Below are 14,369 nucleotides of genomic sequence, written 5' to 3' on the forward strand. Positions count from 1 at the left end.
TCTGGACAGCTTCACGTTTTTTTTTGGACACACACACACACACACACACACACACACACACACACACACACACACACACACACTTTTGTTTACATTGAAAACAATGTGTGCACACAAGACTCCTACTTGTGGAAGGGGCTGTTGGCTCACAGCTGTCTTGTGTGTGTGTTTCTACGTGTTGTCTCCCGCAGACGGCCGTGCAATCAGGATGGCACAGCTCCTGGACGGGGCCGGCAAACTGGGCTGGGTTCTGCTCAAGGCTGTGCTCCGCTTCGTCTTCATGTTCGTCAACAACTGCGCGGCCATCCCGTCCTACTGCCTCTACCTGCTGCTCCTGCAGCCGCTCCGGATGTGGGACCGCTCGGCCTTCTGGCACCTGGAGGGGGTCATGTTCAAGTGGCTGCTGGCCATGGTCTCCTCCTGGGGCTGGGTGGCGGGCTACACAGGTGAGGAAGACCCCCCCCGCCCCATCACCCGGTGCACTCTCCCCCACCCCCCATTTTTTTCTTTTGTTTGCATATCGAAGTAAAAATCGCTTTGGCACGGGGTGGGGTGGCTTAAAATAGAGACACTCTCAGGCTGGGTGCAGCTAGATGGCGTGTTTGCTTTGGTGTCGCGCGGAGAGGAGCCTCGGTGTTTGACGAGGCCCGAGGAGTTTCAAACAAAAACCTTGCGACGCTCCGACTCGCTCGGGCGCTTTCGCGCAGGGGAGTGCACACCGTAGGTAAGAGGAGCAGAACTCCAGCGTGGAGCTGGCTGCGAGGAAACACATAGCCTGTTACACGGCATGTTTGACATGCAGTTAAAAGGCCTCCGTGTGTAAATATTGCGGGCGAAATTGTCTCAAAACACACATTCATTCATTTCAATGACAAGTCATTGATAATCAGTAAGTTGTGTAATAGGCTGATATCAAGCATCCATGTCAGGCTTGGGCCCGTTAAGCTTTTTAAGCCGGCCCACCAAACTTGAAGTAATTGTATTCATAGTAAGTAAGTTATAAGATAGCTGTATCACATCCCTTCCTTCGCTGTTTTAAGAGCAAGAAGGAGTTCACTGCTGTGGGTCGTCAAAAGGTTAAAGTCCCAGTGATTGTCACATCCCGGAGGATGCAAAATTTGACCCATTGTCCTCTGTGGGAGCGGTGGGCAGCAAACCCAAAACTGCAGCATGAAGGATGAAGGATAGATGATAAATGCATGGAAGGGCAATCCAACATCCCTAACTTCTGGCCCCTGAGGCCAGGGCGTACTTTACGCCATTCTCTACCAACCGTCGGACGATTCCAAATCGTAAAGCACCGCGTCCGATCGTTGCCCCCTCGAAGCCACATTTAGCACAATGCGCGCCTTTCATATCGTTTCTGGCAGCTTTAGCCTCGGAGAGGGGCCGGTGGAACTCCAATGCACTCGCGCCCTTGATTGCTCCGGCGCGGCGCTCGTCACGATGAAGCCCAGCCCGTCCGTTAAAGCCACGCGCTCGCCGAAGGGGTTCCAGGAAGCCGCGATTGTTCTCCGGGTTTCCTCCCCTCCGCTGCCCACCGCCGAATATTTCCAAAGTGATCCGAGCAGTCGAGTGGTGTACAGTTGCGCCGGGCGGCCCCCGAGAGCAAAATGCTTACAAACTGCTAAGTGGCGAACAAGGGGAGCGACACGGCGAGCTCATTAATAATGCACTCGGGCGCCGCGTAACACCTGCGCTCGCACGGGCCAATAGGTGTAGTAGCCCTGATTGACAGGAAGCGAGGTCAGGAAGTGAGCTCGGTGGCATTTCTGCATGCGCCGCAGCACAGCGAGGGGCTGTGTTTATGCAGCTGCAGATGTGCAGACTTGAGCTAGAATGAACTTCAGTGGACTGGACTCTTTGTCGCTACCTGTATAATAATGGAAAAAATAAGCATGTGCTTTAAAATTGAAAGCAAAAAAAAACAACTTTTGAGGACGTTTCAAGAAGCTGCTGGCTATCCAAGAATTGTGGGTTTTTTTCTTCTTCTTCTTCTTCCAAGTACTTAAACAATAGTAACACTGATAGTAACACTGTCACCCAGTGTTTCTGTCCGGAGATGATGGCTAGCGATAGCCGGAGCTCAGCTGACTGCTCTGTTGATTTAGTTGCTGTTGTTCGATTATGTTCGGTGCTGGATAGTTCATTTTGGGGGCCGCACCTCTTTTCGAACAGCGTTTCTCAACTGGTGGGTCACGGAGCTCTTTTGATTGGGTCGCAAATTTTATGAATATATATATATACACACACAATATCCATCCATCCATTTTCAATATCCTCCTCCTTCCGGAACTCAGGGTTGCGGGGGTCTGATGAAGCCTATCACAGCTATCATAGGGCTTTAATATATATATATATATACTGTATATATATATTTATCGAGAAAATGTTGGCCATTTATTTTGAAGGACACACGATTCAGTTCATTAATTTCAATCATTTATTTACTGGGTACGTTGGAGAGTGGGCTAGCGTTTTTATTCTTGCGGAATGAATTTGGATCAATCCAAACTCCACCAGTGGAGAACCAGGGGTTTCAGAATGTCTAACTTGATTCTTCGAAATAACTTTAATGTTAAAGTGAAACAGCCATTTATCGCCGATTCCATCACTGGACTGTGTTGAGTGCCATTCTTGCTGTCTCCTCGGGACAGAAAGAGAAATGGGAAATAACAAATGCCACAGGTTCCCGTTGACCTCGCGGTTATTGTCAAATCGATCACCAGGCCAAGACTTCCCCATCGGCGCGTCGGCCCAATCTATTTTTATTCCTCCGTCGACAAACCCGCTGAGCTTTTGAGTCTCTGGCTGTTATATTTGGTGGAGGTTGGCGCGCCTCGTGCAGACAGCTGCCACGCCGGAAAAATCGGCCGCGCCGGAAAAAATCGGCTGAGGGGCCGAGCGGTGGAACGGCGTCCGACGTGCGAGAAGCGTGGCGGCCGCGGCTCCGAGGGGTCGAAGGCTGACGTGTTTGCAGCGCCGGCGCCCTCGTGAGGCCGGGGGACGAGGTCGGGTCGCTGTCACCGCAGCCTCTTTGTGCGGAGGTGACCTCACGGCCACCGCGGCTTGGATCGGGGGGGGGGGGGGGGGGGCGTCCAACTCAAACACACAGTGGGGCCAAAATTTCCATCTTGGACGGAGTCGCGAGCCAACGTTGATATTTATTGAAAAAAAAAAAATCTCCCCCCCCCCCGAGAGAACAGTGAACCTTTTTATATGAACCCAAACAAATTTTGCTTCCACACTGATTATGGAACAAGCAAAGCTCGATACTATGCAATAAATATTTCAAATTTCTAATAATAAAAAAAAAAACAGCTATCAAAATAAATAATAAAAAAATGTACCGGTAGATAAGATTCAGCCTTCTGATTACATTTGAACAGTACCCTTTACCCGTGGGCTAATAATACATTTAAAAATGAAATAGCAACAACAAACCAAACAACAACATTTAGGCAGATTACCCGCAGAGCATTCTGGGATTTGTAGTATTAGTGCTACATGTGCTGTATACAACCAGCAGGCCAGATCTAGTACCGATTATCCTGCGGGCCAAATTTGAGTTTCACACCGACTGTATGGCTTGGATGAACTTTCGAACCGGTCGCCGCAACGTTTGGTACAGGTTTATTTTATTAGAATCGTCCGTGCAGAAAACTTGCGTGAAGGCTGAGGCAGCTAGCTGATCTTTTCAAATCTTTCCCGCCGGGACGCGACATTTTCATTTGTGTTGCAGCGTTTGCGTCTTCGGCGGACGATGGCAAGCACCGCCTTTGCTCACCGTGTCGGGCCCTCGAACGGGCCGCTTTTAAAGACCTGAAAATCAGGCTTCATTAAACAGAATTACCGCTCGTTTGTTTTGTTGTAGACACGCCGAGTAAAACCAACATTTACTCTTTGGCTTTGGCTCGTCCTTAATGGTGATTTTGTTAGTGTTTTTTTTTTTTTTTTTTTTTTTTTTTTTTTTTTGTCTGTTTTAGGATTTGCTCAGACTTGCAGATAAACACCTCACAGAAGCCAGTTGTTGAGTAGCAGTCGTGAATTGATGACGGCAGGCTTGCATCACATCTACTGCAGACCTAGAGCGGCGATGTTCCTTTTCTTTTTTTTTTTTTTCTTTTTTTTTTTTCAGGTTAATTTCAGGATAATTTCACACATTATTTTCTATGAGCAGTCAGTTGGCTCTGGAAGCCTGTTTGACTGTTGGACCAAAAAAAAAAAAAAAGGGGAAGTTGAAACGGGGCTGCAAAACAAGCACCAAAACCGCAACATGCAAATGTGCAACGTTGACGTCACGGGGCGGCTTTCGCTTTTCATAGTGGCCCCGTTTATTGACTTCAGGAAACGCTGCCGTTTGTTAAGCCTGCTGATCTGCACACACCTAATTATTATAATCCTGTGATGTTGCGATGTGTTCAGAAAGGTGGTTGGGAAGCTTGTTTGTCCGTCCTCGCCGCTTTTCACTTGTTGCCGAGTCACGCGCTCGACAGAACCAACCCCCGAGAATGGGACGCTCCCAATTTCCTCATGCGTAAATTCAAAAGAGGAATATTTGCGCGGTGGATTAAAAGGGGTGTTTTGTGTTAACGAGAAGAATTTAGTCGTCGATCACAGAAGTCGCTCTGCCCAGGCGAGAAATCCTGCAAGTTGCAGAATCTGGCTCGATTGAAGTCGCTTCACAGAGAAGCTGCGTCTCCGTTTGTGAAAACAAATTGTCTGGAAAACTGCGAGTTGTTTGTTGGATATTTTTATTTTATTTTATTTTTTTTTGCCAATTACCTCACCGACCGACATACTTTCCTTTTCAGTCGGTTGTTTATGTCGCAACCGTCGTCGCTTCCTGACTCAACTTTCTTTCAAGTTGTCAAAAGTGCACAAGGCCAGGCAGAGCAGCGCGTGCGCACACACACACACACGCACACACACATGCACACTACAGGGGCCTGTAACAGGTGCTCGAGAGCCAGCGGGATTAAGTTTTTCTTGACGTGTTCCTTCAGTGGGGCGGTCCGTTCGAGACTGACGAGGAGATCGAAGATGATCAGCTGAGATTGCAGACGTGGGTCATGCTGGCGTCGCCCTGACGCCTGAACGATTGACTCGATTGAATCGTTGGTTTGATAGCGCTTTGCTCACCACGTCACCGCGGCGAGCTATCGCAGAGGAGGAAGAGGTTTTAAAAAAAAAAAAACAAGAACTTTGTGGCCTTTGTGGGATGTTTTGCCCTTTTTTTTAGGTTTTGAAATATACATATTTCTAGAGAAAATGTTGGGCTTTTTTTCTTTTCTTTTTTTTTTGCAGAAAAAAACTATTCAACAGTACAATACAGCATGATCATTGCGAAAACAAATATATTAACTCTGGAAGACTGAAAATGTGCCATCTTTTAAGACCTGGCTGACAGATATCACAAATTTACACCACCTAGAGAGGATTTGACGTCGCACCGTGTCTCCCTGACCTCCGCGACCTTTGGTAAAAATGTGGCAGCCTTTCACGTTGGACTTGTCGACACTATCATTTGAATAGAAGTGCCCCTTGTGAGGATCCTTCTGTGGCACTGGATGTGTGGATACATTACTGGGACCACCGGCCATGTACATGTATATTACTTTGTCGATTTAGCAGACATTTACTGTCTGGTGCTAATTGCACCTGTTAACAACGAAGCCTTGTATTGCCTGGGGGGGGGGTACCAGCAGTTGCTCACACACTAGAGTCACCAAATCGTAACAGACCCATTGACTGTTTGAGGCTCCTTCTTCTCAGGGCTGTTCTTGGTGCACAACAAACTGAAAAGTCATCATGACTGGAAAAAATAACCCAACAGGTACTGATAAATAATTGCTGACTTTGTGACAATTTGTAGGCGCTTCGTAATTCATAGATAATGTTTGTCAGGGGCGTCAAATGTCATTTCACAGTCATACTTCAGAAATGTGTGCACTATGTTTCATTTTTTTTTTTTTTTTTTCTGCACCCAGTTCGATTTCAGCGGTGCTCCTCGTTCAAGCTGGCTTCAGTTTGGTTGACTTCACTCTGCATCCGTGACCGAAGGCTTCTGCGCTGCCACTGCGGCACACCCACACCGGCGTTCTCAGTTTCTTGGCTGATTAGTCCACTTCCTTGGACTGCGTAGGGGTGTGTGCGCGTGAGTGCGCGTGTTTCAACGTTGTCGTGACGAGCATTTGTGTTTGCCTGTTTTACGATCCCTTGTTTAACGATTCCGTCTGATTCGTTAAACACTCAGTAGCTGCGTTTCCGTTGAGAGTTTTTCGCCAAAATAAAAGCGATAATTCTTTGCGATTTGCAGGTGTTTCGATTGAATGGTGTGAAGCACGTGAGCCGTAATTTTCATCAAATCTTGTCCCTTCGAGAGTTTTGAGAATTCTCGTAAAATCTCGTCCTGTGAGATTTCCGAAAAATGATGTTTGTTTTTGTTTGTTTCCGTTGTTATCAAGAATGGTTGTTATATTTTTCTCTTTGATTACTTGTAAAAAAAAAATAATATTCCGTCTCCTCCTCCGTCCAAACATAATGCGCCATTTTCACTTGACGTCACATCCAGTAGTGACACGGAAACGCGCAAAAACTGTTTCCATGACACTTTTGCGATATACCTCTGTATCAATACGTCTGAAAAAAAACCACCTCATGCGATCGTCAAAACCTTTTAGCGATATTTGAGAGTTTTTTCGAAGTTTAGGTGTTTCCATGACCAGTTTTTTATCACGATATTTAGGTTTGTTGCGCAATTCTAGGGGTAATGGAAACGCAGCCACTGTTGTTGTGGTCATTGGTGGTGTTTTGAAGGTATGTTCTATTTGCTTGCAGGCTCTCAACTGTAAAGCCCTCTCACCAAACAACAAAAAGAGAGCTGTTTAAGAAAAGGCCGCCATGCTCCTTAGAGGGCGTCGTAGATTAGATTTTGGGCCTCGCAGATGCACTTCAGTGACATTTTCGATGCGTTTAGGCCAACAATGCGAACAGCGCTCGTTTGTTTGCTCGTTTGTTGTCTGTATGACAAAAGGAGGAGAATAGCCAATCAGGAATAATGGCACCGCGGAGAGGCAAGAGGCCTGAATGGGAATTAGCGTTGTAGCTCTGTTGTGAAGACTGCAGCAAAAGCGGTTATTTACCCTGAGTGCAGGCTAATGTTTCATTCTGCAGAAAATGAGCCCCGCGCGCGAGAGACGCGCAATGGGTTCGAACCTTACTTAAACGTGGGAACGCTGCGGTAGAGGGTCAATGGGATGTTGTTCTCCGTGAGCAGTGGCCACCGCAACTCGCACTCTAATTAGAACGACAGGACAACGGTCGTCTCGTCGGCACCTCAAGTTTTACTTTACAACGGTGTTCAGTGTCTTTAAGAGTCATTTCAATAAACATCTAAATACCGTGCCGCTGGAAAGACAGATATTTTCTATATGTGCATGATCAGAGATTCCGCAGTCGTTCAAGAGCACTCGGAGCGAGCAAACGAAATGTGATGCAGCTAAAACTGCGTGATTTTCGTTACGGATTCGCGGAGACTCGGGGCTCCAAAACGAACCCACCGGCTGAAGTTTAATTCACTTGCCAGCCAGGCTGAAGCCGACTGAATGCGGAGAGTGAATACTTCGCAGGCGGCAGGCAGCACAAGAAGTAAACAGACGTTCGCAAGCCCCAAACGAAGGATCGCAAGCAACGGCAGCGTACAGCGCAGTCCAGCCTGGGACGAGTGCTTGAGCGTTTTTCTTCTACGTCTCGGTCCTCTGCAGAATCACGCTGTCCGCTTTGTTTTCCTGCTTGTTAAACTCGAGCGCTGCCCTTTCGCCACCTCCCCTTGCTTGCTAAACTTCCCCATTTTGTTCAGCTGGAAAGTCAGTTTGCAACGCCGGCCCTCTGCTTCCGTACCGACCCGTGGCAGCGTTAAAGCACCCTTGCGCAGTGTCGGAGCCGGAAATCTTTCCCGGGCGAGGGGCGTGCAGGGTGAGATTACGACTCGCATAGGGGCGGAAATGGGTACATAATTCTTTAGTACCTCTTTAGTTCTGTTGTGATGTTTGAGAGTGCTTGTTATTACTACTTAACTGAATAAGTCGATGCGTGAGGACTGTTCTATTATTATTCCAAGTGTCACTGTAGTTTATTGTATTTAGTAAAATGTTTGCCGTGTGACCTTATAGCAGTCAGCCTGTCACCATTCCTGCGCATTAGAGAACTGAAAATCTTCACCAATGTTACTCCTACTACTACTACCACCACCAATAATAATAATAGTTATAATAATGATAAAGATGATAAATAATAAACCTATATCTGCCTCTTTCTACTGTGCTAGTTACTGTTATGTTAAAGTTCTTCTTTTGAGTGTCTTGTTTCCCCCAAAGAACTGAATCCAGGCCCATCATCAAGTCAAAAAAATACCGACAAAGATATAACACCAAAATGTATTCCACAAAAATCAAACCGCTGGCCCACTTTCTGTGACGTCTTGCATATAAATTCTCGAAATTGTCGAATTGACTTGTGTGTCCTGCAAAAATAAAAGTTTTCTTGATAAATACATGTATATCTTATAATCCCTTAAGGAAAAAAATAAAAGAAGAAAGGGAAACTGCCCACGAAGTTGCGACCCAATCAAAACAGCGCTGCGACCCACTTTTGGGCCGCGAGCCGCCAGTTGAGAAACACGGATTCGGTGGGTCACATTTTTGAGCGAGAGGCAGCAGCTCCTTCCCCTCCTCCGCCTCCTCCTCCTCCTCCAGAGAGGGGAGACGGGAGTGTCGATGAGCACCAAGGTCGGCCGCTGACCACAGATAGCGGATTAGACGGTGGCCTCCCCGCCTCCCGGTGGCGGCGGCGGCGGCGATGGCTGCTGCTAACTGTGTCACCTCTCAAAGACAATTTCCCTAATGCGTCCTTTGTGACAGACGACCCGTCTCCGCGATATCATTCGCTCTCGTCTCTCGCCGCCAACCGGCGGGAATGACATTGCCTTTGGTGGTGGTGGTGTCCCGCACGACCCCCCCCCCCCCCCCCCCCCCCCCAAAAAAAAAACACCCCATCAGGTGTCACAGATGTGTCATTTTTTCAATAAGCGCGTTCCGGATCCCTGCGCCCGTGAGGATGGAGCGGATTCCTCAGAGGACAAGAGGTGAAACAAAGGGGGCCAAGATTGAACGCGATGACAACTTGTCCTTGCCCCCCCCCCCCCCCCACCACCACCACCACCACCACCACCACCACTGCCACCACCCGCCCCCAATCACTAAATGAAAGCAAAAAAAAAAAAAAAAAAAAAGAGGCGATGTCACTTTCATTGGATATTTGAAATTTAAGAGGCAAGACAACTAAGTGAGACATGTCCTGCTTCTTGTTTCAGCATGTGCTTTAAATGCATTCAAGGAGGCGGGAGACCTGCTGCACCGCGCTGCCATTTAGTCAACGTGCTAAACCTGCTGAACCGCTTTTAGCTGATTCTGGAATGAATGTAGTTGCCTTTTGTCAGACCAGTCTTCTAATGACCCTTCAATCGAATCCAAAGAAAATAATCCATACGAGAAATGACGATAAAATGCAGCCGCCGATGTGCAGGCCAGTGCCTCCTGAGGGGGGGGGGGGGGGGGTAGTTTTTACTGGTCGCCCGGGAAGAGCTCGTCCCAAGCAGCGGCGGCCCGCCAGTGCCTGCGGAAAATCCCCAACAGGAAGTGGCCACTCAGTCCTGCTGAACTGACGCCTGTAGCGGCATTTCTCAACTGGTGGCTCGCGACCCAAAAGTGGGTCGTGTATCTGTTTTGATTGGATCTCGACCACTGAAGGACCTGCTGTCCCCCCATGCCCACCCCCCCGTTACTTTTAAAGAGGATTTTAATATATATATACACACACACACACACACGCAGGATAAATTTGGGTCACAACTTCACGATAAAGAAAGAAAATGTGGATCCAGAGACTCCACAGGTGGCGCCCCGCCGGTCCTCCTGGGAAGTCCCGCCAATTGTCATCGCTTTAGCTTCTTATGCTAATGGTCCCAGGCAACAAAGTGCATTTGCATGGCAAAAGGAGCTGATCTGTTCTCCCTGTGGGTGGGCGGCGTGCGGAGGGGGCGCTATTGTCGTCACCCACTCCCTCCCGACGGCCGCGTCTGCCGTGCGAATTGTCACAGCGGCGAATTTCAGAAGAATGTTTAAAGTGAAGCCCGCCGCTCTTTCTTTGTTCTACCTCTGCTCCATTTGTTTGCTTTCCCGTTATTCCCTTTTAACCCCTGTTTCTTTGACACAATGCAGCACAACATTTCACCGTGCTCGTGGTAGAGGCTTCGCAATCACCTGAGCGCACTCGCGCGTGCGTGCGTGCGTGCGTGCGTGCGTGCGTGCGTGTGTGTGTGTGTGTGTGTTGTGCAATAGTAGACACAGTTCGTCAGCAATCCACCGTGACAATGAAGAAAGCAGACTTGAGAAATCGCTTAAAAGTTGAATTCTTGCAACTTTGTTTAGCGCGCAACTCGAGGAAATTGCTGCTGCTGCTGCTGCTGCTGCTGCTGCTGCTGCTGCTGCTGCCCGCTAACCCAGGCATGGGCAAACTGCGGCCTGGGGGCCATATGCAGCCAGAAAGAGTCATTTCAATAAAGAGCTAAATAGCCTTGCGGTATTTAGAATAAGTAGATTTATTCAGATAAGTCGAATTGTTGGTTGTTGATCTCCCAGCTGTCTTTGGGCGGGGGCGGGTTTGTTGTTTCTCAAACCCCAAATCTTTTGTAATCGTTGAGGAAACCTTGTTTTCTCAACCGCAAGCAGCAAGTCCATGTTGTTATTGTTGTCCACACACAAAAAAAAAAAAACCTTAAAAGTTCCATGTGCGAGGATCGGACCCGGCGTATCAGCACCGGGGATGTTCGGCTTGACGTGTCCTCACCGGGCACAACTGGAGCAAAGCGCCTTTTAAAAAAAAAAAAATAATAATTATTTGTATTATTCTTTCAGTTGGAGCGTGACTCCGATCCGTGCGCTCGTTGTCTCGGCGGAGAGCAGGTGCATCATCTGTTGCATATTTAAGTAATCCCCGGTGTCCTTTCAGAAACAGGATGTTTGCCTGACTGACGATTTCTTTTCCAAAATGACATTTGTTTTTCGAGCGAGAGCTTCCAACCAACGGGCGTGCACACATTTTGTTTGCGTCAGGTTTCGGGGATCCGTGCCAACAAAAACATGTCTGGAGCTAAATGATTTGGTTGGAGAACTAAATTATTAAGAATGCGCATTGTTGCAGTGGCGCATTAGTCCACTGTTGCCGAGCGCTCGACCGGGAAATGTTGGCCAAAGCTATTTTGTGTCACGTTTTGGTCCGGACTTGGTGCTAACCTCACGTTTTCTGGGATAGCTTTGTAGAAATAACATTTTGACTGGTTGAATGGTTTTTGCACTGGATGGTTCATTGCATTGTCAAGGCTTGTCTACAATTTGACTTGATACTCTGATACCGCGAGCCAGTATCTGAGGTGTTATTGCATCACCGTCGCTGCTCATCTTCACGCAGCGCCTCCAACAGACGGGCAGACCCGCACAATAACCAACCTTTTATTTGTGTCGGAAAGGCGCTGATTATACTGCCAAGTGAAGCCACATGGGAAAGAAAAGCTTACACTTACTTTACAGTTTGATTAATGGCTTGGTTTTGCACCATTATGACAGATGGCTAAAATAGTTCCATTGTTGATATTGATTGTTTTATTTATGTAAACGTTTCTTGGCCTGTTCTTTCTCTTCCACCCCAGGTATGTCAGCGTTGGCAGAGTATGTTCTTCACAATCGATTAAAAGAAAAATACTTTATCCTATTAATTATTCTGGATGTGTGACATTCCAGCAACGTTGTTGGTGATTCGTGCCCTCAAAATGACAGTATTTTATATCCACTGACTTTGCGCTTATGCAGGCCTGGGAGGAGGGGGGGGGGTGAAGTTGCAGATAAAGCAATAGCACTGTGACTAGTAATGAAATACAATGAGGTGTCTCAACAACTAGGCGGGCTGGCAAGAGAGAAAAAAAACAAAAAAACAGCATACAGCAGAATCAGTGTAAACGTTTACTGGCCAGGAAAAATGAACTCTTGTCTGCTTCGGTCCAACGTTGTAATTTCGTGGACGGAGCAGCTAAGCAGAGGTGTGGCATCAGACCTGCAGAAGCATTGGAGGACACACAAGCAACCCAAGCAGCACGTGTTGTTATTTCAAAGAAGAGCTAAAGAAGTACGTCTGTTTGACCCCCTCCCCGGTGCGCTCTTGTCTGTTTGCCCTGCAGTGACGGAGTGGGGCGACGACGTGCGGCCCATCTCCGAGGAGGAGGCCATGGTCATCGTCAACCACCAGTCCACGGGAGACGTGTGCACCCTCATGATGTGCCTGCAAGACAAGGGCACGGTAAGAACGGACTCGCCGAAAAATGGGACGTATTGGGACAAAAAAAAAAAAAAAAAGGGCGCAGTGTCATGCAATTATTTTTTTACCAGATGATTTTCACGTTATTGCGAGATAATTTTCACGTTATTGCACAAAACTGTTTCACAGCCGCAGCTGTGAAATCCGAGACGCATTTTTTGTAGATTCTCAGCGCTGATGGAAAACGGCGGCTTTGTGTGACGTGTTGACAAAGACGGTAGCGTCCTTTGGCCTCGTCTCGCCCTGGTGTCACCTGTGAGCACGCGGTGATTGACTTTTTTCGCTGAAGAATGTACAGTAGCTGCGCTGACGAGCGTTTGGGAATGGGACACGATATGGAAGAGGCTTGTTTCTGTGTTCTTATAATCAAATTATGTGCAGGTCTAAGATTAAATGTACTCAGATTTTTTTTTAAACCATAAAGGTTACAGTGAGTTTTTCCGTTAGAACTGATTTTTAAGTCGTTTACTCTCTCTCTTTTTTTCAAATAACGATTTTTAAGAATGGTTTGATTTTGAACAGAATGGGGAGAAGAAATTGCATTAACATCAGTCCGTTTCAAACGCGCGGCTCCTACTTCTAAAGCGTCAGAGACGGCTCCGACACACTTCTGCTTCCTTCTCCATCTCCGCGTCTCCACTCCGCCAGCTGTTATCTTTCCCCCCGTCGCGTATCATCTCACAGACTCGAACTCTCAGGAACGCGTCGCGAGCGAATTTCAAGAAAACCGACCTGGATCGGATCTCGCTAGCCCGACCGATGTCAAAAGGCGTCGCCGACCTGCCGTGCTCCACTTGTTCGGGGTTTTTTTTTTTTCCCATTAAAACCGACAATTCCGTGTGCTAAATATGACAACATGTCAGACGGAGGTGGAACGGGACGACGGGCTGCTAATGATGTTGTCTAATTAATTGGCCAAAGATCACTTCTGCTGTGAGATTGCTATTTTTTGACGGAAGCATCTTTTGCCAAAATTAACTCCTTCAATTTGGGAAAAAACGAGAACAGCGGCCAGTCTGGATGCTCGCGCCGCAGGTGGAAAATTGTGCGTGTGAAACTCCCATATTGTGACGCACTCCTGTCCTGTCCTTCTTCTGAACGGGCGTAAAGTTCGACACAGTCTTTTCAAGACTGAAGAAGAAGAAATTGTTTTATCATTAATCTCGGCATTTCCACTTTATTCACAAAATTTCCACTTTTTTCATGAAATTGCTACTTTATTCACAAAATTGTGTCTTCTTTAACGCAGACTTTATTGACGGAATTTCGACTTTATTCGCAAAATTTCGTCTTTTTTTTACATCGACTTTTTCCACCAAATTTTGACTTCATTCACGAAATTTCAACTTGAAACTCAAAATGAAAACTGAAATAAAAATCTCCTTCCTGTCATCTTTTTTTTCTTTTTTTGTGGCCCAAATCCTCCTTCGTGGAGATCCTCAGGGTGTTAAGGGGGATAATGATTCAAACGACGCCGCTTCGCTAAGTTGTATCATTGGCCGTACGCATCCTTCAGACGGCGGCTCTTGCCGTTCACCGATTGGTCCTGCGCAGCTGCAGGAACAGGATGACGCAATCTGCGGCGGCACGACGGCCGCGCATCCTCCGGCCCACGTTATCCTCTTAGCGGTGAAAGGACACTAAGCCAAAGCTGCATCACGGGTGCGGGTCGAGGGGTTGCGAGTGTCCCACCAACCCTGTCAGTACGCCGCCACCTACCCCCCCCCCCCTCCCCCCCACCCAAAAGCCACATTGTTTGTTGTCGCTTTGTTTGTTGCTCCCTCGTCGGAATTGCAGATTTTCTAACGTTCCACCTGCTTGCTCTTTTCCCTCAGGTGGTACGAAAAATGATGTGGCTAATGGACCACGTGTTCAAATACACCAACTTTGGCCTAGTGTCCCTGATCCACGGGGACTTCTTCATCAGACAGGTAAGGGAA

General features: G+C 47.5%; 1 protein-coding gene across 1 annotated transcript in view; it reads left to right on the forward strand.

Annotated features, from left to right (window-relative positions):
- lpgat1 (lysophosphatidylglycerol acyltransferase 1) overlaps positions 1-14,369 on the forward strand; it is a 37,761-nt gene that overhangs the window by 1,291 nt on the left and 22,101 nt on the right. The window contains exons 2-4 of the mRNA XM_076037556.1: positions 192-446; positions 12,293-12,411; positions 14,265-14,360. Coding sequence (XP_075893671.1) covers positions 209-446; positions 12,293-12,411; positions 14,265-14,360 — 453 coding nt within the window. The 5' untranslated portion in view covers positions 192-208. The remainder of the gene's footprint in view (positions 1-191; positions 447-12,292; positions 12,412-14,264; positions 14,361-14,369) is intronic.

Source organism: Nelusetta ayraudi, unplaced genomic scaffold (assembly GCF_046127955.1).
Source record: "Nelusetta ayraudi isolate G7.1 ecotype Tasmania unplaced genomic scaffold, CSIRO-AGI_Nayr_v1 ptg000052l, whole genome shotgun sequence".
NCBI lineage: Eukaryota > Metazoa > Chordata > Actinopteri > Tetraodontiformes > Monacanthidae > Nelusetta > Nelusetta ayraudi.